At 35.8% G+C, this 24,439-nt stretch overlaps 1 protein-coding gene across 2 annotated transcripts; it reads right to left on the bottom strand.

Annotated features, from left to right (window-relative positions):
• Positions 1–676: 676 nt before the first annotated feature.
• LOC135696751 (vacuolar protein sorting-associated protein 18 homolog) lies at positions 677–23,951 on the bottom strand. Of its 2 annotated transcripts, none has more exons than XM_065216250.2 (32): positions 23,730–23,951; positions 21,741–21,875; positions 21,226–21,299; positions 20,782–20,891; positions 20,136–20,284; positions 19,657–19,741; positions 18,911–18,987; positions 18,193–18,302; positions 17,719–17,801; positions 16,982–17,080; positions 16,355–16,436; positions 15,641–15,718; positions 15,007–15,067; positions 14,317–14,417; positions 13,378–13,438; positions 13,076–13,137; positions 12,199–12,334; positions 11,595–11,747; positions 10,922–11,015; positions 9,804–9,877; positions 9,236–9,385; positions 8,463–8,606; positions 8,039–8,170; positions 7,194–7,312; positions 6,180–6,270; positions 5,459–5,524; positions 4,933–4,988; positions 4,219–4,336; positions 3,674–3,702; positions 2,717–2,837; positions 2,013–2,071; positions 677–1,551 (listed from the first exon to the last, which is right to left on the bottom strand). In XM_065216250.2, the coding sequence occupies exons 2-32, from the start codon at positions 21,822–21,824 to the stop codon at positions 1,488–1,490; spliced, it is 2,922 nt and encodes a 973-aa protein (XP_065072322.2). In that variant the 5' UTR covers positions 21,825–21,875; positions 23,730–23,951; the 3' UTR covers positions 677–1,487. The 2 variants fall into 2 exon arrangements, with proteins under 2 accessions (XP_065072322.2, XP_065072321.2); XM_065216249.2 differs by having other exon boundaries at positions 1,122–1,551; positions 23,721–23,951.
• Between the last annotated feature and the right edge of the window lie 488 nt (positions 23,952–24,439).

Here is a 24,439-nt window from a genome sequence, read left to right as displayed (position 1 = left end):
TGAAACTTCAAATGGAGTTCATCAATAACTGGTATCTCAGCTGCTAAACTTTCATCGTCAATAACCAAAGATCCGCATAAATTTCGTACATGGCCAGGTGGTGTTACATCCAAGTTAAACCTGTTGTCTGACATATTCGCTGTTTCATTCGCGTCCGCCTTTGTGAGTTTGGAGTGCGGCAATAAAAACAACAACAATCGCGCGCAAAGGCTGCTGGTCAGCAAAGGGTCTTTAAGGGGCTGAAAACGTTTCAGCCTCAAAGTTCTTAAGGAAAATCTTTTCTTGGGTTTCTACGATGTACTGTTCTGCCATCCACATTCAAATAGGCCTCTTTAAAGAAGGAAATGCAATCTCAGAGAAATGTAACAGATTGCATTTGTCCTTTTTTGATTCTGTTGGCTAGGCCAATTTCTCCGCCTTTAGTTACTCCATTTAAAGTCACACACTGCTTGTTACAGTCTTGTTACATGATTTGTATTAACATTGCAATCATTTAGACGCAAGCATGTAAAACTCTTCAATTAATATCTGTTTGCAGTCACATTCCACTTACTGTCAGAACTTCTCAAACAATATATGTATGACTATAACCGGAGTGTGCTGAGCTACTGATATTGATAGTTGAGTAAAATTGCCAGAGAAGAGAAAATCATACAAAAACTTGCATTTGCGAGAGTTAATGTGAATGCTAACCAAAGGTTATTATTCGGCATTGCGTAATAATAAATTCTCTCTGAAAATTGATCATAGCCGACGATCATGTGTGATTTTGAATTCACTAAATTATTATTGCATTTAAACTAGAATACTGTATATTTACGAATAATTCCAAATAAATTATGATTCATTTGTATGCAAGAAAAATTTATCCCGACAGTTTTTTTTGCAAACAAGAGCTTCTCTTTCAAGTTGCTTAAAATAATAGTCCATTAAATTAAAAAAAATGAAAGAGGAAGAAACTCCGCATATCAACTAGCTACACTGCAGGGAAAGCTTAAGTTGAGAGGGGTTAGTTAAGCGAAGACCGTGTCTACTGTACAATTATCCGTCGAAAAATTTTTCTACGATTGAAAATTTTTATCTGTGTTCCAATACATTATTAGATATTCATTTTTTCAGGGGTGCTCTAACCCAATCTCGTTTCCTTTATAAGAGATGAAACATGAAATTACATAAATTACACATATTAACAAAAACTGAAAAAATAATCTCTTGCAGCAACGGTGGAAAGGGGCAGTATTTCTCAAACATAGGGGCTAAAAGTAGGGCGGCTTTACCAAAAGTCCTAAAGCCGGTGTTTCTAAGAAAGGGGGCATTTTCAAAACATTTGGGCACATGAATATTGTGCCTCCAGTTCCGATGTACATGTCCCTTTACAACGCCATTTCCACAAAATATCATGGCATATATTGTCAAGCTATCTATGGTAGAAAACACGTAGAAACCATCCATGTTCTCACTTGATCTCTTGTGAAGATTTTTCGACCTTAATTCCATTCAGCAACGACCGAATCGTATTCACTTTCTTCAATAAACGGTTTATCCAATGATCTAACAAGAAATATAAAATAACGAAACATTATAACATATTTCAAGCAACACAACAGTAAGGCTAAATAAAAGGTTTACATAGGTAGCTTCCAGACTAAAAACCCCTTACTTCACGGTTACGCAAGCTTTGTTAAGATGTCCTAATTTTTTTAGCCACAGTGACGGGGTTCTTCCAGTGGCGGAAATTGCGGGGGTGTGGGGGGGCAACCTGCCAAATTGTAGGGTTTTGCCTGCAAAATTATGTCGTTTGTCGGCAAATTTGCTTGCTTTTGTGGGCATTGCCCCCCCCCCCCTTTGAAATATGAATTTCCGCCACTGGGTTCTTCTGGCAACTTTCCACTATTTCGATGGCAATATGATATTAAAATGCATTTCTATCGTAATTAGTATACAGTTTTCTTACAACATATGAAAGATCGATTCGTATCGCTGAATTGATATGCAAGGAGACTGGTACCTACCTTATCATGACGTCACCACAGTAGATACATTCGGATGCAACAATGTCATCTAGCTCCGACTGGTTGATAAACGAAAAAAGAAAACTCATAAATCTGCAAGCTATGATGTGTCTGTTCCTTATTCTTTTTGATGAATCCGCTTCGGGATAATATTTATCAATTCATAATAACGTACAACTTTTTTTCAACAAATTACTCTTGCAATTTGCTACAAATAACCGACAAAATCTGAAATGAAAACTTGCTAATCACACGAGCGCAGGGGCTGCAAAATTTGTCTTGGATTGGTAAGGGATCGGATGTCGTGCTAAAAAGGGGACTTATGATTTACTCCGAAAAAAAATCAGATTAGCGTGCGTAGGGGACGTGCGGGAAATGCAAAAAAGGCCCAAATCATTGGAGTTTTTGAAAGAGGTCTCTCTGTTCGAAAAATTTCTCACTGGAGAAGACATTCACCGGCGTATAAATGAAAATTGACTTTCGATTTTGAAAAACATCACTAAAACTGGATTACCTCACAAGAAGCTCTAAGTATAAAACTTGACAACAAAATTGGACAACAAGAATACAATGCCCAAATGCAGGATTTCTTAAGACTCTCTATATAAAAAGACATACAAGGTCCAAAGAATTTCACACCAAGAACTTCTCTAAAAACTAATGATATGTTTCACTACAAAGCTACTTATACTTGTAACACCTACCTTGAGCTGCTCCTTCGCAGAAGCATTACCAGGGGTGATTGACCCACTGACAGTTGACATTGATGCCGATGACGTCAGAGTAAGGTTTGCTAGCTTGGCTTGAATTTCTTCAATCTTCTTCCTGATGTAGAAAATAATTGATTGACAATAAACTGCGATACACGCCAAAGTATGTGTCTCTGTGCCATTACAGGTTCTTATATGTTGTTGTATGTTTCTATGCTATTTTTAAGTTATATCTCTACACTCTATCACGTCATATATCTATCTGCTATCACGTCATATTTCTACATGCTTTTCCGACATACACCTAAACACTAGTACGTCATATGTATATACGTATTGCGTCATATCTCTTTTTCTGTTACGTCATCTGCTATCACGTCATATCTCTATATGCAATTAAGTCATTCGTCTATACGCTATTACGTCATATCTCTATATGCTATCACGTCTATATGGAATTACGTCATATGTCTATCCGCTAAGACGTCGCATATTTACATGCTACAACCACAGAAATGAGAATGGGGCTAGAACAACAGCATAGCGGAATAGATTTTGACAAAGGCTTGAAGATTTGACCCCCAAATAATCTGCGATGGTGAAAAAATTAGGCATCTATGGAGTCTTACAAGAAAATAATCAACACCCATTCAATAAAAAAAGAGACATTTTGCTGTTGTTTGTTGTCGTTTGTTCGGTACTGAGCACCATACATGACGAGGCATCTTGAAGGGCCTCTGATTGGTTAAATTGCCAAAGTCTAAACCAATTCCTTGGCTGGCTAAACAAATTTTATCCTTGCTCTCAAGCCATCAATAACGAAGGTCATGAATTAAATTGTTGCGGTGCATCAATTAGTGTATTCTCGTCTGTTTTGCTTACGGATGTAATTTTACTATGGTTTATGGGAGATGGGGATAAGCCAAATCCTTTTAAATGAAATATTCATACCTTTGTTTATCTTTAATGTGGTGGCTGACCTGAATTGAACAAAAAATATAATGAATACAAACTAAAATCGACAAGCAAGCATGTTAGCTTTAATTTTAATGCTTCGTTAAAAGGTAAGCAAAACACAATATTAAAATGCAATTAATGCATAGAAATCAAAGAATCTGTAGACTAAAGCTGTCCACAGTCAAAGAAACTTCAAGAAGATGTAAACAATGCAGGACGGTCTTCATAAAAAGGCACTCCGGAGCCGGGGGGGGGGGGGGTGTCTGGGTGGGCTGTAGCCCCCTCTTTTCGCTATAAAGTATCATATCGAGGTTGTTGCATCAAAGAGAAGGGTTGCAAACTACATAAGGAGCCCCCCTCCCCCGACATTACTTTTCATTGCTGGGTATTTATTTTGCTTATGTAATCAAAAACAGCACCTGAATCCTGTCTATTTTTTTACATCAAAGTTTGGAAAAAATTCAAGAACATCCAGTCTGAACCTTAGTTTACTGGTTCTTGTGAAAAGGTGTACATGAAAACAAACTTTAAAATATTACCTCGTTTACCAGACAATCAGAGTGAAACACATGCGAACAAGGGAAGAAGTAGAACGATCTTGTTAGCAGCGGATATTGACATACTGCACACTTCTCGTGGGCTCCTATTGTACCGTATCTAAAAATCAAATCACATTTTCTTAACATCTGTGTTTGTTTCAAATCTGTAAGTGTAGACAAGATAAATTAAGAATAAGATGGATAAAGACAGCTAAGACACAACAAGAGTCTTAGCTGGCAGGTAAATTTTAAGATAGCAGAGGGATAGAAGTAGTTAAAAGCTATTTTGATCGACAAATAATCAAATTGAAGACTTCGAAGATGATAAAAAAGAAGAAACACTTTATGAACACATTATTGGCGGATAAGGATCTGTAGCTTCTGATTTGTTTGAAACGACAAAATACCAAGATTCTTTCAACAGAAAAATGAGAGGTTTTCCAATGTTATTTCTCAAAAAAGACAAAAAGGATACCAAAACTGTGGAATACATCGTAAAAATTTTGATCCTTTGGCCTGCGGGATTCGCCTCTATTACATCAGGAGAGCACTGGAATGTACTTTCCTTTAAAAGAGGTATAAGACTGCATTACCTTTTTCACTCTAAAGAAGAGTGCTCTTTTTAAAACATTATGCCTGTCCCCCTTTGCATTTCAACTCTAAAATACGCACAACGGGATGTAAGTTGCGTTTCAACACAGAAATTCACCTTACCTGTTTCTTATTTCATGAATTTCTTCCCGAACGACCCTAGCACTATCTGTTGCGTCCTAAGGGATAAAAACCAAACATTTTGCTTCATATTTTGTACGGCTTACAAAAAGATAGGTTGATCACATCAGATGGAAATTCAACTGAAACGGCAAACTAGAGATTGATCATGGGAGCTTTTTTTAATGTTTTGTATATAAATGCATATTAGAGAAAATGAATTATGATGACAAAGTCTGATTACTATGTTTGCCATTGTAGTAAAATGATAAATAAAATAAAATAAAATAAAATAAATAAATAAAATAAAATAAAATAAAATAAAATAAAATAAAATAAAATAAAATAAAATAAAATAAAATAAAATAAAATAAAATAAAATAAATAAAATAAAATAAAAAAGTTGGGAGTGACGTAGATATAGCCTGAAGACCAATCGAATAGATTCATTCCAATCTAGGATTTCCGAGAAACCCTCGTCGTAATCTCTAACACATTGAGCTACTGGCCAACAACTGGCAACACTTACCTGCATGTCGTTTTTCAGTTGATCGATGTGTTTGTTATATTCCTGCAATGACTTACAGATAGCTTCCTAAAAAGTAAGACAGTTTATCCTTTATATCATTTAGTTTGGTTCCTGGGCAAAAGAAGATTGCTTAAAAATATAAATAGCGTGCAATGATACTAGGGCACCTAAAACCGTTCACTCACAGTAGTTCAAGTTCATGTCTTTTAGTATTTATACAAAAAACACCTCTAACCAATGATCAAGCTTTTTTATAGTTCACTGCTAAAACAGCATAACGTTTCTCCATAGAAAATACCCCCTGAGCAAACGCTGACCTTGAAGTAAAGCCAACCTGCCAGGAATCGCTTTCCCCCAACCCCACATAACCCGTCGCTAGCCTTCCCTCTCTCAGATAAAATACCATCCTTGGAATATTTCCCTGTGTACAATGCAAGTTTGTTCCCCTACTTTGTGTTTGTTTATTGAATTTTCTTTCCTGTAATGTTTATAGAATTGAACTTCCTTTACATTATTTTATACTTTAGTAAATTTACTTGTATATGTATATATGTGAACTTGTAAATTATTGGAATTTGAAATAAAAAAAATGAACTAAACTGGAATGAACTGAAAAGTAAAAGAAACTTAAACAGCAATTTGCCATTAATTGATGATTTCGTGCCGGCTAATATTCTAGATCACACTCAATACTGTAGAGAAAGAACAGAAGAAAATATACCTTGAACTGATCAATAGTAACAAAATCAGGGAAGAACGGCAGAATGTCTTCAATTTTGAGCAGATTGCACTCATTTAGTAGCTCCATGGCTCTGAAAATGCCAAATAAATCAAGAATCAAATACTTTATAATTTTTCTTTCATTCTTAAAACTTATACACAATACCTTTTCAGAATTAATCAAATATAATACAAGGTTTGTAAAGTAAAATAAATAGAATCCAATCTGGTAACGAGAGTGCTGCTCTACCAATAGATCGTGTTTGGGTGTGCCCGGCTCTGCAAAGGATCTTTAAATGCTATTTTATAATCAATAACAGATTCAGTGTTTCGTACGCTAGTTGGTATTTCATTCCAATTCTTTACCACAGAAAAGTAGAAACTATTTTGGCATATTTTAAGCATTGCAAAATGGTATGGCAAAAACGTATGTTCTTGAGATAACGCTGTAAATAGAGCTATAAAAATGATACCAACTGATTCTTGTTCAATTGAAATTTAAATGTTCTCAACAGGTCTCGGAAAGAACACGAAAGGTTGAAAATAATCGTGTTGAATTTGTATTATATATATATGTGTGTTATATATTATATATATGAGAATATAAGTGTCAAATCTGAATATGACAAGATTTGAAAATATCTATGAAAACAATTTCATGAATGTAATCAAATTGCAATTTTTTGTTGTATATGACGAAATATAGATATGGCTAGGATAATTCTAATATGTTTGGGAGAGTATGCAAAGTAACATGAAGCTATTAAAGGGAAAGAAAAACATTAATTAATCATAAGTGAGCACAAACTGTATGGGATTCTTTTATATAAAGCACAAACTATAAGCTGATAAAGAAAATTCCATATGTGGATCAGGGTAAATCATGAGAAAGAAAAACATATTCACTGTTCCTGTTATACTTCTTATTCTAACGTGATGTTTCAAAGATCTTCCTATAAATGTGCGTGCATACAGTAAAATTTGCCAACGTATATCGTTACATTGATGTGCATACCTCCCAATATCCAACTGGCTTTCAACAACATGTCGCGCAACTTTAAGCCATAACTTTTTTCTCAAAGCATCATCTTCTTCTGGTTTGTCAGCGTAGATCTTGGCCTTCTCAACGTCTACCTAGAGAATACTTAGAATTTGAAGCTGAACAATGATCATGAATTATTATTTTTTTATGATGAATTCAAATTCATCACACATTGCAAATCTTTCATAGTATGTTTTGAATCTAAACTTAATTGTGACCAAGGGTAGGGGTTCCCATATACAATCGGTGACTAGGGGAAGAATCTGTTAGAGACAAAACCATCCTTGATGTCCTAGAAAAAGGGACGCCAGAGAAAGAGGGCGCAGGGGGCAACCACCCCTCGAGAGGCAACCGCCCCCTTGCCCTTTGAAAGGAGAGGCAAGGGGGGCCAAAGTGCCCTTTCCATAAAAGTGCCCCTGTTTTCGGCAAATGTAAAGAGATTCATATGAAATCCTGACTGTAGTTCCTTTTTCATAACAAAATTTCTCAAAACTTGCACAAGAAATTATTTTGACAGCAGTAAGCCCATTTACAAGATGACTACAGAACATCAAAACACAATCACAGTTACAAAAAATCAGCAGAAGCTGGGAATTTTATTCAAATGTCTTTTTACTAAAGCCTGCCCCCTTTGCCCATTGGTTGTTCCGGCGTCCCTGCCTAGAAATCATTGAAGTAGCTTATAACTCGAGCCAAAACCCTTTCATTGCACTGATGCACTTTAATCAGTTGGCCACCACCATGTCTATAATAATCATGAAGGTAAATTGTGAAGGAACTTAAGAATCACAATACTGCAAGCAATGTTAAATGAATACCTTCAGAGCCAAATCCACCGCCTCTTCATACAGCCCCATAGCACTGTAAATATGTACACAAGCCTCTTGCTTGTTGTTTTCTGAGCAGAGTCGTAGGGCGTATTTCATATCGTAGGGAACAAGATCTTGGTCCTGACAACAAAGATAAAAATGTCTGACGATAAAAGAAATATGCCAGTCATTTGCAAAGCTACATCGAATGTGAAAAACAAAAAGGCTGGAATACTGTTCAAAAGTTGAGAGCAAAAGACATCTGAAAATCACATTCAAGGAAAGTGTCTGGACAATATCTTTGCTTGTAAAAGTGACGAAAACGAGACGAGCTACAAATGAGGCACAGACCACGTGACCGCGATGTTTTCTTGGAAAAACAACAGAAGAACGGAACAGATCCAAAGTCACTGAATGAAAAAATGACACTTACATCGCCACGCCCTATCAAATAGCGTAGCAAGGGTTTCTCATCATCAAGCTTGCAGTAAAGAGATATCAAATAGTTATGGATGGCTTGATCTTCATTTAGCAGACTGTAAACACAGTGTTCGAGGTATTCTATCGCCTCTGGTATCTAAAAAGAAAGCAGAAGAAAGAATTTAAGAAAAACGTTAGATATACATCAAGGCGTCCTATTCTAAGTAGAGACAATGTGGATTCGGAAACATATCGAAAATGAGACAACGGGGAGAGTGGGGGCTGGTTGCATGAAGGATGGCACACAAAATCAACAAACAAAGTTCAACGATTTGTTTGTAAACAAACATGAAAGAAGGGTAATAACCAATATAGCCACGTGGTACATTTGTAAGCACGATCATAGTTGAATCTTTAATGCATTTGTAATAACAAAGATAAGTAGGCCAAGTGACGGGCAGTTTGGTGTATTGGGTTTGGAATTAGGGGGTGGCTGTTACGTCATAGCTACGTCATAACTGGGAAATTAGCTCGTAAGGCCTAAATCTTCCAGGTAAGTAGATCCATTATAAAGGGGACTGGAGAGGCTTTTGAATTTGTAGAGCATTAGAGAATGTAGCGGCACCAAACCTGACTTAGTTGGTAAATGTTTGGCAATAAAATGAAGTCTTCACTATTAGCATATGGCAATCTAGCATACAAGACAATAACTTTGCAAGATGCAAGGTGAAATGACATAGTTAAGGTCAATAGCGAAGGAACATGGGAAAGAAAAGTTGTGCTTACGTATGAAACATCTGTTTGTTGCTCGTGTGTGACCAAAGCCGGAATGAGTTTTCTTGGGTCCAGGTTCCTTTGTTTCCAAGCATCAACTGTTTCCTTTGGTATCTGCTGCATCAGAACTGGTGAAAACTTATAGAAGAGCTCGTTATCACCCTGCAACAAGATAGCAATTTGTGGTTGGATCTTCGATTGAGGCTTACTATTCTTGGAAAGTTGAAGAGGGGTTTCTTTAAGGGTATTGAAAGAACTTTAGAGGGAAAAGAGGTCCAACAAAAGTCTTAATATTTGACCCAGAAAGAAAGCATACATTACTAAAAGAAGGCAATATAAAATTCAAAGATTAAAATATATTCAGAAGGCGAAATATTTCTCCCCGAAATGTATTGAAACGAAAAGATGTTCTGGAGTGAAGCAGATCGAAATGCAAACGACAAGGAAAATAAAAAATAAATGAGATGAAGAATCAAACAGAAATTTTCGGAAAATAACCTTAGAAAATTAATGGAAGGGTAGAATAAATTGTTGTTTGCATTGACATTCGAGTCTTTTTAGGGAATGGTCATAGTTATACCTGCTTTCTAAGAACTTCCAAAGCAGACTTGAAGTCATCTTGTTGTATATGATGGCTTATAACTCTTCCATAATCTGCAAGGAATCGTTAAAAAGTATCGTTAAAAAGTACAACCAAAAAAACCCTAAATTGACTTTACACAGATCCTTACTTAGATTTTAAGACACATTTAAGTGACTTTTTTAATTGCAAAGTTCTAATTTCCAAATTGCGAAGTATGTTGTAAGAGAAAAAAAGAGCCTAAAATATGGCCACAGGAAGAATTATTAAAATTCAACTTGAACTTGGAGAAAATACAATAACCTTACATATTTTTACGGCATACAGAGGTTTTCAATGAAGAAATTAGCCTTTTCAACAGAATCTCAGGAACACATAAAGCCCTAGCACTACCTGATTAGGAAAACAATGAAAATGATAAGCTGAAAAGGAGCTACAATGCCTGCCAAAAGTACTTGGAACACCCAGCAATTTACGCTGCATTTGATATCTTTCATTTCTTTCATGAAAAAAATTCCTACTTTCGCCCCTTCCCCCTAAAACAATGGTGATAATTTAGAGAAATATCATATAAGAAGCGCAAAAGAAAGTGCTTCCTAAAATCCTAACCCGTTTGATAGTAAACCGACATTGTTCCGTGGGGGAGAGAGGGAGGATTGATTTTGACCTTGGAAATTGACGTCAGTGTTCCAAGACTTTTGGCATGCATTGTACGGTATTATCAAGAATGATTAACTGAAAAGCTTTAGAAGTATACAATATTTCTACTTTCACTAGCAGTAGAATTCATACATAAACAAAGTCCTAATTAAAAACTGATAAACTTGACTGAGTGACGTAGCAACAAGTATTTAAAACTCACACACCTTGATAGCAGATAAGCAGGTAGCAGAGGGTAACTTGGGCGGAGGCAACTGGGGTGAGGGCAACTGGGGCGGGAGCAACTGGAATGGGACAACTAGTATGTGGACAACTGGGAGAGGAGCAACTGGGATGGGGTGAACTGGGCTGTGCAAGACTGGAGAGCCATTAGAGAGAAACTGGATGGCAACTACAGGGGTAGCTATGGGGGTTGATGTGGAAACCAGGCTGGATAAAATAGAAACAAGTGCTCTTACCCTGCATGATCATTGCAAAGAATATCATATTCTCTGTGTCGCCATGGCTTGCAAGTAGGTCATAAGTCAATTGGCGATTCTGTTCCAGACAATGCTAAAAATGAGAGTACACAGCATTTAAAATTTTGAACACAAAGAAACAAAATTTTACACCCCCCCCCCCCCAACTTCTCAATAACCATAATTTTCAATCAAAATTAACACATTCCAACTTTGGGAAAAGGGGAGGATTGTTCTAAATATTCATGATATATAGCATAAATTTGGGTACTGCCTCAACAGCAGTGTCTACGATTGCAAGGCACCCTTGAAAGAAGCTTTGCAAGATGGTCTCTTGGAATACTGAACAAGTCAGTTAGGTACGATGCAAATTTTTGTTAGAACAAATCTGGTTTTTTGAAGAATTCTTGATAATACTAATTACCGACTAGAGAAAAAGTTGATCTTGAACTGAAAACTTGTCTCAAAATATCTGACTTTTCTGCGTGATGCTAAAAAGATGTTATTACCCAAGCTGCATTTGGCAAATTTAACATATCTACGACTTCATGACTCAAATCGTTTTAACGAGATTATAAAGTTCACTCCCGACTAGAAAGCCCTGCTCAAGGACTTAATCTTAGCTTTCAACTGCCTTGAACTTAAACATCAATAATACTCAAAGATATCTTACCTTGACTTTGCTCTGCGCGAGTAACTTGCGAAAATCCTCTTGAAGCCTTTCCAGCTCTGTCCTTGACTTTGAGCCTTGGTCTTTCAGCTCTCCAATTTGATTTAAATACAGCTCGATAAGCCACGTAAGAATCATTGTCATCTGGGTTCGATCCTATTTGGGGGATCGCTCAATGTCATATTACTGAAAGTCTTGAAGGCTTACAGACAAGGATGGGGGGGGGGGGTCGCTAAGCATTTTGCTAAAAGCATTTGGTCTTTCTTTTGAGACAAGAGCTTTTTATGCCGGTTTAAGGAAAATTGTTCAATTAGAGCAATAATTAGTTTCTCATTGGAGGAAAAGTTGGAATACAAAATTTCTAACAGCTTGCCTTGCCTTGACTTTAAGAGCAGGCAATATGTTGATTTGTTTTATACCAGGTAGGGTTCTCCACTTTTTTTGATAATATGGAAACTTTATAGTTATTACTAGATGAAAAAAATTAATTAAATTGCAAAATGAAACTTGTTTTCTTTTGAGAAACAAAAATAACTCAGTAAATGTTAAATACAGAAGGTGACTGATAAAAAAGAAATTCTTTGAATGAAAGTCTACAAAACTGCACCTGTGGTTTCAAATTGACCATTTTCTTTAACAAAAACGTTTTCAAAGCTTCAGGGGTCTTCACTTGTATAAATTTCAAAGCAACCTCTTCAAAAGATATTTGTGTAAGGGCGTAGAATGCAGCTGCCTGTTCATAACTGCAAAACATAAATTATCAAGTCAAGATACGAGAAAATAAATTGCAAGGCGGAAATGAATTGCTACACCAAGTTTCACGTCAATGCAACCATGCTCTTTAAGGAATCTGAAAAGCTATTCTTATCGGGCTGTCTTAATTCATCTTCTCAATGTGAAGACAACTCATGAATCTAATCACCATGATTCTATGTCTGAAATAACAAAGAGCTGGCGACTCTCCTTACTCTAGGTGAAAGTTTCCCCGTGTCAGTGACTCGTACCCCAGCATTGTGAATCTGCAGTCCACGACCTTAGCCACTGAACTATCCTGACAACATAAGCTGTGTTTATACGACATCGAATATTTTGCAACAGACCAGCTGACAGAAATATTCAAATTCATTTAAAAAAATAAAAATTAATCTGAAATCAAAACATCTGTCTATAGGACACATGGCTTTTTGGGCAGTTAAAATCCAATGACAGTGATAAAAAATAGTGATTGATGATTACGCTGATTACGATGATTATCATTACTGTGATTAGTATGATTATGATGATGGTTGGTGATGGTGATCAATGACAGTGATCAATGATAGTGATTGATGATTACTGGTGATGATAAGGATTATGTTGATTATTATTATTAATGTGACTAGTATGATTACGATGATGTTGGTGATATGTTTGATGTTTATTGTGATGACGATAATGATGCAGCGTTTCTATAGAACATTTTCTTAACAGCACAGTTCACTCACCGCTTATCACTAAATAACTGTTCAGCCTGCTTCCGAATCACAATGTCCGTTTGAGCGGGGTCCTAAAAACAAGATTTCATGATTTCATTTAATCTGACAGCCTCGAAAGTGATCAGCTACTATCATCAACAAAACGCTGTCACCCTTGATCATTTAAACTTCTCTGTAAAAACATTGAGACCTGAATTAGCTCGTCAGGAAGCAGGGCAGATCTGATTAAAAACTTTGAGATCAAAATTTACCTTCAAGATAAAAAAATTCGCGAGTTTTAATCGAACGTGAGTTTTGCAAATTTCACTTACTCTGCAGTAATCTTTGGCTAGCTCGTACTTTCCTTGGTCAAGGTAAATCCTCCATACATTTCTGCAAGATAAATATGAGATGAATCTTTAAGTAGAAATATAACGCCAGGTATATTGAAATAGAGCTATACCACGATTAAATGAAACTTATCTATGGTTGTAATCATCTTTGAAATGCTTCGATTTGAAACAGAGGCGGGGATACTTCACGTCGATTAAGTCCTCTTTATAAAAACAAAATTTATACGAAAAAACTCGATTACCACAACCACTCAATTTTTTAGAAACAGTTAGAGTTACAAAATGCTATATGCCCTCCGTATGTCATACTATGTCATACATGTTATAAATTAAATAGAAAGAGCATGAGGCCTGAGGCTGTTGGCCTTGCTGTTTTGTATTAAACTGCCATTGAAATTATATCTACTGCATACTAGCCAATAACGCTAGCCCAACAAATCAGATATATTAAGACTCTTATATCTTAAGACTCTAATCATAAGACTTTTTCAACATGCCTTTTAAAAAAGTGGGCTTAAATTCTCAACTTGTTCTCCCATGTTTTGGCGCGGAAACTTTGTATTTAAACTGCGAAGAATGTTGACGAATGTTGGTTGAAAAAGGGACGCTGATTGGCTAAAACATTACTCACCCTTGCTGTCATCAAATGAAGAGCACAAGACACTTTGCTGAGTGTCCGCAATTCATTCAAAGCTCCAAGCACATTTGCAATCTATTGGTCCCTTCATTTAATCAAACTCGCATGCGAGATTATCAGGGAGGCGGGATTATTTTCTTACATCATAGAAAAAAGGCAGGATTAATAGAAGGTGAGAATAGTAAGAAGGACGGGAATACAAGAGAGAATATGGTATTCAGAGCTTTGTGTGCTATGGGTAAGCGAGTCTTGTGTACTAGTGGTATAGGTTGAGTGCCTACCTGCTTTCTTTGTTGATCACGTATTGATAAATAGCAAGCTCTGTAAAAACCCATACAGTCTTCTTCACGTAATCTGTACACATTCCGATTGCGCGGCCAAACTAGCAGAAATGAAAGGCATTGCTAATAAAAACCATAACATACACTAAACTCTTCATAACTCGAACATCCAAGGGACCAATGAATTGGTTCGAGATAGCGAATGCCCGAGTTATCGGGGGATTTTCAAATGAAAAAATTTGGCAAAGGAAATCTATATCAGTTCGATTTAGCGAATGTTCGATTTATCGAGAGTTTGACTTCATGGGAACATCATCATCAATCGCTGTCTCTGCCTGTAGCAGAATACGCACTAACATGTGATAGCTGCTTCCACTGAAAAATAAATTCGTTTCTTGCCACTCGAATCACAGCACTAGTGGTGAAGATGTAACTGGCTCTTTTTGATACATCAGTTCTTTTCAACTGGAGGTCAAAGACTTTACTGTTAGATCTGACGGGCTCTTTAATTGCGGCATATTCCCATCTTAGCAATTACAGTAAATGAATGTAAGGCTATGAATGGGGGTATATTGTTTTGATTCTTTAACAAAGATTAATCAAAACAAAATATAAAAAAGAAGGTACGAATAGCTTTAAAAAATATGACTTGCTAGGAGTTTACTGTTAGTAGTGACATTGTCAACATACTCGCGAAGGAATGTGCTCAGCAAACACTTCCTGGTCATCCAATGTGCAAATGGCTTCAAACCTGCGAAAATATATGAAAACGTACTCGTAACATATGACACACAGGCAAAAATCGCTGTCGTCACTGGTACAGGGAAAAGTCTGTGTGCGCAAGCAATATTTCAATGCAATGTCATTGTTAGCAGGGAGATTGAAGGGTATGATTCTGATGTCTTTGCATAAACGTCATCATATCTTTTAACCAGGTTCTAAAATTCTCGAAAATACCATAAAATACAAGGATAACATCAGTTTCTAAAATATTCAGTTTTAAAGCAACATCGAGGCACGCGCTTGTTACTGTACCATGTTGTGGATTAATTCATGTCACTCGTAATAATAAGGCCTACGTTATGCAGCTGCATGATGTTGAGGCTTGCGCTATGTCATTGAATCGTGTCGAGGCTTACGTAGCAGTTATTTTGAGCTTGCATTGCTTTCAGCTAGACGATCAAAAGGTCTATTCCATGCATTTCATAGGCTCGCCGTAAGTACGATACATCAGAGGCATCGATTGGGAAAACACAACCAGTTAGCTCCGTCTTCTTCTCTATTGGTTATAAGTCACTTTGTTTTTATTTCATTTGATGCTTACCTGTCTGGATATAGCAAGATACAATGGAACTCTGTAACTGCAATACTTAATGGAGCATTTAATTTTGGTTCTGTTGGACTAACAATCCAGTTAAGGAAAGGACAATTCGTCTGCAAAGATATTTGCGAAAAGCATCTGATGCTTCTAGCACAGAGAGACTCTGAGAAATCCAACGATTGCGAGATACAAGTGAGCAGCATTCAATAAGATCTAAACTTGAGACCAGAAACACGTTTGTTGATTTCTAACAGTTTTATTGTATATATTTATATATATTTAATTCTTAAATACGCTAAGTAGTTGCCAGGAAATATCCTAGTATACTCTCCTGCGCGTCCTAATTAACCTCGCATAGCATTGACATAACATTGTGAGCTTGAACGGAGTAGATAGAAACATTAGACCATTATTTAGGTCGGATATAAACGATGGATTTCTTATTTATAAGTGAATTTAAATGGGCAGATTCTACTTTTTTCGTTTCAAAGGGTAATCAAACTGGATTAACATTTATTTAATTTTCAGGCTATCAGGTTGGGTGCTTGTAAGGACAAATCAGTTATTTGAGTCCGGGGTGCTCCATTGGTCATTAACGGTTTATGGAAAATATTTTTAGGCCATCTGCTTGCCAAGAATGAAAATAATACAAAGTGACGTCATATCATATTAAGCACTTAATACTGAAACAATAAGTTAAGATTTTGCAAAGGATACGGTAAGAGACGTGTGTCGAGCGTGATGTTCTCTTTTGCCTGCGATCTTTGAAAATCGAGACCACCAAAATACACGCCAGGTCCTGTAAAATCCAAAATGTCAGAAAACTTTGGGACACTCATCGTTGATAGCTTAGTTGAGAATGATATATACAGTACAATTATTTATAAAATTAGGATTTGTATTATAATAAAAAGAAGATAGAGAAATCTTTAAAATTCAAGCTCAAAGACAAATGACAAAAGGCAAAAACAAGAGAGATAAAACGAAAGACAAAGAGAAAGGACAAATGAAAATTGCTGTTGGAGAAGCACTTTTACCAAACTTTTTTAGAATTAAATCGTGACACTGAACTAATCAGGATGGCAAAGGATTAAGATTTTTCTAGAACAGATAGCTTTTAGCATATGAATGTTCAAATGTTGCTCGTTTATGTTCAGTTGTAATAATAACATGGTTTGGAGTCAAAGTTGCAGCGTACTTCGTTGTTAGTACCTTCAATAATAGTATCGACAAAATATACACGCAAGGAGGCAACGGAGTCAATTACCCATTTGCCAAAGATGCATATACCCAGTGAAAAATGTGCACCAAAATTGAAAAAGATTGGTCATAAACAAATCATACCAGTTATCCACGCAAAGAGTTTCGGTGGTTCCTTTGGCCTTGAAAAATAGAAGGCCAGATCACTGTGATGCAGAGTCCCGGGTAATTCCAAGAAAGGTGCTAAAACAGTTACAGAAATGAAGTGTCGGTGAATGGTTTCATAAATCATATATAACAAGGCCTCATGATTAAAATTTGAAAAGTATTTGGAGAAAATGATTTTACATACGTTTTCAGCCAATAGATTTTCAGTGATTTTGTAACCGATTTTAAGGCACTATGTCCCGGCGAATTTCGCTGGCCATATAAATTTCCCATCGGTTGGACTACACAAAAGGCTTATTGTTAATTATCCAATCGGAAACATAAGACTAATTCTCAATGTTTTCTTGATTATAAATGCGCTACAAAACAAAATGCCTTCGAGATGATGACAGTATGACGTCACTGGGTGGCTGAGGAAAAACCTTATGATCTGATTTAAATACTATCAGGCTAGAACATATCATCACATGTTAGGTATTTTACGAAAGAAAATTGCTTATCACGGCTATATTGAGGATTGATTGAGGATTGAGGACTAGAACAGATATCTGATGATCTCATTAAGCGTGAAACAAGGCTGTGACTTAGAACGGTTCAGTTCTATACACCAAAGTGTCCACAGCTCTACCTATGCTCCATATTTATGACTTTATGACAGACCGGTAAATGGTAATTTCATTAGATTTAGGATGACATAGTTTTACATATGTTACCTGGATTTGGTTCGAAGACAGCAAATACAGGTGCAAAAATAGGCCCTTCTGCACCAGTATCGCCAATGAATTGATATAGCTGGCTGTAAAAGGAAACAGAAATCAACTCAGCTCTGCATAGCGGACATCAGGGGAGCTTAAGTAACAGTCTGTTGTTAGGACGTGTTCGTTATCTAGAAATTGTTTCTTCAAGGCCTTGATTGGTAGAATTCCTGGAGGATTCCTAAGAAGGGGATCTCGCTAACAGCCAATCAAGATTTGTCAGCTATGCTGCTTTGATTGCAGTAGAGAAACTTTAGGTTATAACTATTTGTCCTTTTAGTTGCTCGAATGTCTCTATAACTGGGAAATAACAGTTGTGCGAGTTCTTAACTAAAAAGAATGATATTTGCCTCTTTATTTTGAACTTATCATGCAAGTTTAATCAAAACAGGGCTAAAAGGGGACAACTCAAGGTCAAACTCAATGCCTTACCTGGGAGTGGCAACCATGACTAACATCCGTTTCTCAGTTCCAGGAAATCTTTCGACATGAATACCAGAGATTGGTTCCTCGTTTCTTCTTCCTTGGTTTACATCATACAGCTGATGTGAGCAAACAGAAAGAAATTGTTGAATCCTGGGCTTTGGAATGGCAGGAAACTACATAACAGGGACACATAAGAATATTCAAGAGAAAAACATGTTTCCAAAAAAATAATTTTTTTTCTCGAAATTTCAAAACAAAAGGCAGTAACTGACTAGTTATAGAATCTTAAAATTTCAATTACATAATGACCTTGCTTATATCTTATGTTTTTTATTTGATTTCTGGTCTAATTTATCATTTTTGGATTGGCTTGCATTAGATTTGATTGGAATTAGAACCAAACCAGCGAAGTCTCAATTCAGTGATAAAACTGTTTCACATCAGGGTCTCTTTCTAATGTAAATTCACTGGAATGGAAAGTCTTTGGGTTAAATGTGAACATTTCTCACTCTTCAGTTTTAACCCTGAAGCGAATATCTGAATGCCAATCTAAAATTATTTTTCTAAAACCAACATGTTTTACAGTGGATAAACCAAAATATACATCTTAAAAATGGCAATTTAAAGGAGACATATCTAAAAAGGTTCTGTGCTAATCCAAAGAGAAGAGAAAAACATATTTTGACAAAAAACAAGAAATTTTGAAAAATTGTTAAGACCTTACCATCTTGATATATCTTTCAGCTCCCATTTGAATAAAGAATTTTTCTTCCGCTTCAATGGAAGTCTCATATATTGTCCCTGAAAAGATATTAAACTGGGCCAAATTAATGTATGGTACTCTTGTTGTTAACTGATTAAAGTAAACAACAAATGGTAAGCTATGAAAATTGATACCTTCAGGAGTTTAATTTACAGGTATCTACTTAATTGCCAGGCCTTCCAATGAGAGGCGCTCGAGTTCAATCAAGTGCCTCCAGCAATTGGAGCTTGAGTGGTCGAGCACCTAGCATGTTAATGATGTCTAAAAACTAAATACCAAAAACCAAATTTTGTTATTGATGACATTTGTTGATGCTCAACCCCTATAAAGTTGAAGGTGCTCTATTTGTCAAGTGCCAGCTTTTTTCTCCTCACAAGGCAAGTTCCTTATCTAGAGGTTGCTAATTTGAACCAGGGACATGTAAAAAATAAATCTCTGCAAAGAACAGTATTTCAAGAATATAAGTTAAAACCTAAACTATGAACATGCACATGTAACAAGATATATAATGACTGCAGAAGAGTTTGAAAATGGATAGGGATTTATCTGAGGACTTTATCACAAAATCTGATAATTACAAATTACTATGTTAAATTAACCAATCGATATGTGTCATGAATCCATTAAAAACATCTGAGCTTGATGTTTATTTGCCAGTTTAGTTTCTGATGTTCATGTTATGTGGAAACATATGCAATAATCCTAACCTTTGCTGGTACCAATAAGAATTTCCCCAGTGGCTGTTTCACTCATATTTATTTTATTCCAACCAACTGCTTCTATTTGGTGACTCTACAGATAAAATGAAAACCAAATAACAAGGAACTAAATCATGAAATTCTCGTTTTTACAACTCATTTTAGTTGACAACAGCAAGAGAAAATCACTTGCTTGCTTGAAAGCGTTGTGAAATCTATAACTGAGAGTTATTGAAAGTTTTTTAGCAGGTACTTACTTTTAACAGAATGCTCAATTCAAATAAGATAGCAAAGTTGATGATACTTGTAAACAATTCTGCCAATGGTAGAAATCATTTAGAAAGCTGGAGCTTTGCTTGTAAAGCAATAAAGTTGTTTTCTTTTCTCTGGCAAACTGTGATAAAATGTAACACTAAAAATCAATAATTGCAAAATCATAGTAAATTCCTCACTGTTTGAAATAAAATAAACAGTAACAAAAAACTCACTTTGAACTTTTGCAGAGCCTTTGCCTTTTTGTTATTTCTTCCAAGATGATATGACTCAAGGGACTGCATACAAACAATTAGATGTCTGCCAGTTGGGTCGAGGAATATTTTATGTATTTTGTCATCTGCCCTTTTAGAAATCTCAACATCTACAAAAAAGTTCAATTAAAAATGGAAAATAAAAAATTGTGAATAACAATGCATGCTTAAAAGAAAAAAATCATACTTTGAAACAAATTTGGCTCATTTTAAAAATAACAGAGAAACTATTAAATAATGCTACAATAACAGAGACTTGCCACAATTCCAGCAGAAGACCAACAAATTAAAAACAATACATGAAGACCTTTATGCAAATGTTAAACTTAAACCTTGTTCACTTTTCTCAAATTTTAAGCAGATGGTCTTTAAATATTTCCCCTTAAACTCTGACAATATTGCTTATTTTATAGTCATTCAAAAAGCGTGAATTGTCAAAATTCTTGTATCCACAAGAAATGAATGCTTGCAAAAAATGTTTAAAACTCAAAATATCAATTATGTTGTCTGATTCTCCAATTCATTGTGAATTCTCCTATTCAATGACGTAAAAATGTTTCTTCTCCAATCAGCATTAGAACTGAAACTCTTAAATATGGTTACTTACTGTCTACTTCTGATGGGTTGCTCAAGTCCAGTCGAGTAACCACATTATTTTCATGGGCAATAGCAGCGATGTTATTGCTGACTTTGAAATCAACAATATTAGCAGGTGGACTGTAAAAAAACAGAAAAATCATATGTTCAAATTAGCATATCTGTATTGAAAAGAAGAAATTTTGAAAAAATGTTTTATTTGACAAAACAGAAAATGTAGAGCACTTAATAACAAAAAAACAAAAAAACTTACAAAACAATTTGCAGTACAACAAAAGGGATATAAATTTCTTTATTACAAAAGTTTGCAATAGAGTTTGCATCAGTGTCTGCCAGTCATACATTTTGCCAAAAAACACATAAGTACAATAACAAATTAGGTGTTTGGGGAAAATAAGAAAGTAAAAGAGGAAAAAGCCAAACCAAAACAAAGGATGAAGAAACCAGAATTTACCGATAGTTTTTTATTTCTCGTTTGAAGATTGGAATATCAATTTCTGTCTTCACACTCACAAATCCAGAACTTATCTAGTGATTAGAGAAAAAAGACAGTGAAAATTAAAGAGCTACTTTCTCATCTTTATCAAGCAAACATTTTTGGCAGTTTATCAAATTATCCAATGAAAACATTATTTCTCTACTTATGATGTTTTCAGGTACAAATAAATGGATCTTACTAAGAATAAGAAGCTATGTATTTGATGAAATATTTCGAATATTTTATATGAATTTCCAGTGTGGAGTCCATATAGCTTATGCTGGAGATATCTGGCATAAACTAACATTTTTCCATTGTCTTTCTATTTATTGGTGTATATCTGGCATGAGATTTATATGGATTCCACCCTGGATGCATTTTGATAGTAATTGACAAGTCAATAATTCCTGTATCTAGCAAAATTTCCAAGCTGTTTAAATTACATTTCAAAAATAGTTTTGAATAAATAAAAAAAATCATGGTTTACTAACTGGTTCTTGGAAATCCTGGCCTGAGGAGTAAACTCCTTGATCACCAACCTCCACATTCTCATACTGATACATAAGGTCCCCCATTGTCCTTGTTATCCTTTGTTCTTATCACATGAAATTCTCAACTACATAAAACTGTGGACAAATCAAAATGGAGCTTCAATCATGCAACTGAAAGATGTGGTTTGGTAATTTACTAGGTACTAGTGGGGGCAGGACACTTGCAGATGGGTTAAGGTGCCAAGCATCAAGAAAAACAACAAAACAATAGGAAAATGAAGAAAAACTGCTTAATATTGTAAGAGAGCCAGAGAAATGAATTGAGCTGATGTGGGGGGGGGGGGGGGGTTATTAGTGCGATCAAATAGCTTTCTGGTTGTATAAAACTTTGTAATAATACAGCATTGTGAGATCATTGAAAGAAGGATTTTATATCTGAACCTCATCAGAGCCATTTGAATGACTATGGAAAGTGTAAGAGCTATCCTGATGCTTTTATTATATAAATACTGAGGTGGTGCACTTCCTTATAAAGCAAAGAGCACTCAAAAGCAAGCCTGAATCTGATTTGTTGTGTATCAAGAATCGTGGAAAGATTTTTGTCCTAAATATTGTTGTGGTCCAATTTTTCCTGCACCAAATCATACATAGCATTTTTAAAATTGTTCCTAAGTTCCACTTTAGCCATTAGATTTTAATGATGCATGCATGCACAGGGTCTGCAGAGTGTGGGTGATGCAGGCATAAGGTCATTGTAGTGCTATGCATCAAAATTTTAAAATGATGGTTAATTTTCTACAACAATATTGAGAAAAATTCCTCTATGCATTCTATATGTAAAGTTAAAAAAAGATTTGCAAAGAGAAAAGTGGCGGAAAAGACTGAGCACACGTGAGATCTTGTCAAAAAGTACCATACTCTGCAGCAAATTGATTTGTGAATAAGATAACATTTTGGCTCTCGAAAATGACCAAACTGCTGTGCCATATTTCTGTATCACTTTTAGTCAGAAGAAGCATAAAAACAAATACCCTAAAAGCTCTATTATGCCCCTCTCTCTATTACGCCTCCCTCTCTATCAAGCCCCTCCTTATCATCAAAAACTTAAAATAAGCCCCCCTCTCTATTAAGCCCATCCCTCCCTCTTTAGCCTTTTGTTGTCAAACAAGGAAAACATGCACATTTAGTGGGTCTCTTAACAGGTTTGATGATAATAAGATCATGTGCATTAAATACGGCCCATGTAAAGGCTTACTTGCGCGCCTAAGAAGTCAGAGTCTAAATTTGTTTAGAAGATGTCCCAGGGTTATCAATTGATCCTGGTGCTTCTGATGAAGATAAGGACCTTGTAATTGATAAATTAAACTTTCGAAGCTGCTAGCAAAGTTTTCTGAGAACATTTGTATTACATTTTTGTAACAGAAAAATTGATAAGGGCAAATTTTCGAGAACACTTTTTACTTCTCTCTAATAAGCCCCTCTCTCTTTTAAGCCCCCCTCTTAGACTGAAAAACATAAATGAGCCCCCCCCAGGGCTTAATAGAGCTTTTATGGTAACCATAAAGAAATTGTATGAATCCAGTTGAAGGTATTATAGCAGGGGGAGGCATGATTATCAAATGATTCTCCAGACAGATGCTGGCCAAGGCAATTTGTAATCATTGCTAGGCACTGACTGAAAGAAAGCATTAAAACTAAATACTTTAAAAATATGAGCATTCAATTGTACTAAATTAAAAGAAGCAGTATCTTGTAAAAGTTTTAAGCTGTAAACTGGAGCGGGCTTCAAGGTTGAGTCTTACCAAATTTTTGCTTACTTTCAGCACATTTGGGCTTTGAAGCAAAATAAATATGTGAATTTCTTTCCAAGAGTTCAAACAGGTGCTTAAGTGATTCAAGGCAAAAAATTGAATCTGAAATTTAGAATGGTTTTGATATAATAGGCTTGTACAAAGAGGATTTTCACTTTGTATACTATACTTAACTAACATTTATCTCCAGACCCCTTTCTCTGTCCTCTGTTTGTTGTGTCGTTATTGTCAGAAAGAAGCCAGTTAGTAAACCAGATATCACAGCAGTAGTTGCTTGAATGATTATCAAAATTCTAACAGCATCAGTCTGGGCAATTCAGCTTACTCCCAAAAGAAGCAAGACCTTGCTACTTTGTCAAACAGTTTTCTGTTGAGATAACCTTTTTCTTCCCTGGCCCTCTAGCCTTATTTTGATCCCGCTTGCAGCCTCTATCCCATGTTCGCCTCCCCAGGCTCCTTTGTAAAGCAACTTCAACTCATCAGGGGTGGGGGATCGGGGCTTTTCCTGCACTTCATGCAGTTATATTCTTTCTCTTGATAACTTAGCTCTTTTGATATAAGAAATTCTTTCCATATATGCCTTACCTGAGTTAAGATGAACGAATTTTTGGATATAGAAGCGAATAGCGATGTACAGAGGCGGATCCAGAGCAAATTTGAAGGAGGGGCAGTCGGTTGAGGGGGCGCTGGAAAATTTTCAAAAATTGGTGACCAGAGTACGCTATACAACAAATTCAGATCCATTTTCGGAAAAAAAACATACGTTTGAGGTAATCCTTGAAGTAAATTAACCTATAGGTCTAAGAAACTTTTTCACCTGATTCTCATTCTCCAAAAGAGGCGCAAAATTTCCAAAAAGGGACGCCAGACTTGCTTCAACTCGTTGAG

This window comes from Rhopilema esculentum, chromosome 18 (genome assembly GCF_057945365.1).
Source record: "Rhopilema esculentum isolate cy_ngs chromosome 18, ASM5794536v1, whole genome shotgun sequence".
NCBI lineage: Eukaryota > Metazoa > Cnidaria > Scyphozoa > Rhizostomeae > Rhizostomatidae > Rhopilema > Rhopilema esculentum.
The sequence above is the reverse complement of the archived record's forward strand: the minus strand, read 5'-3'. Positions and strand labels throughout refer to the sequence as shown.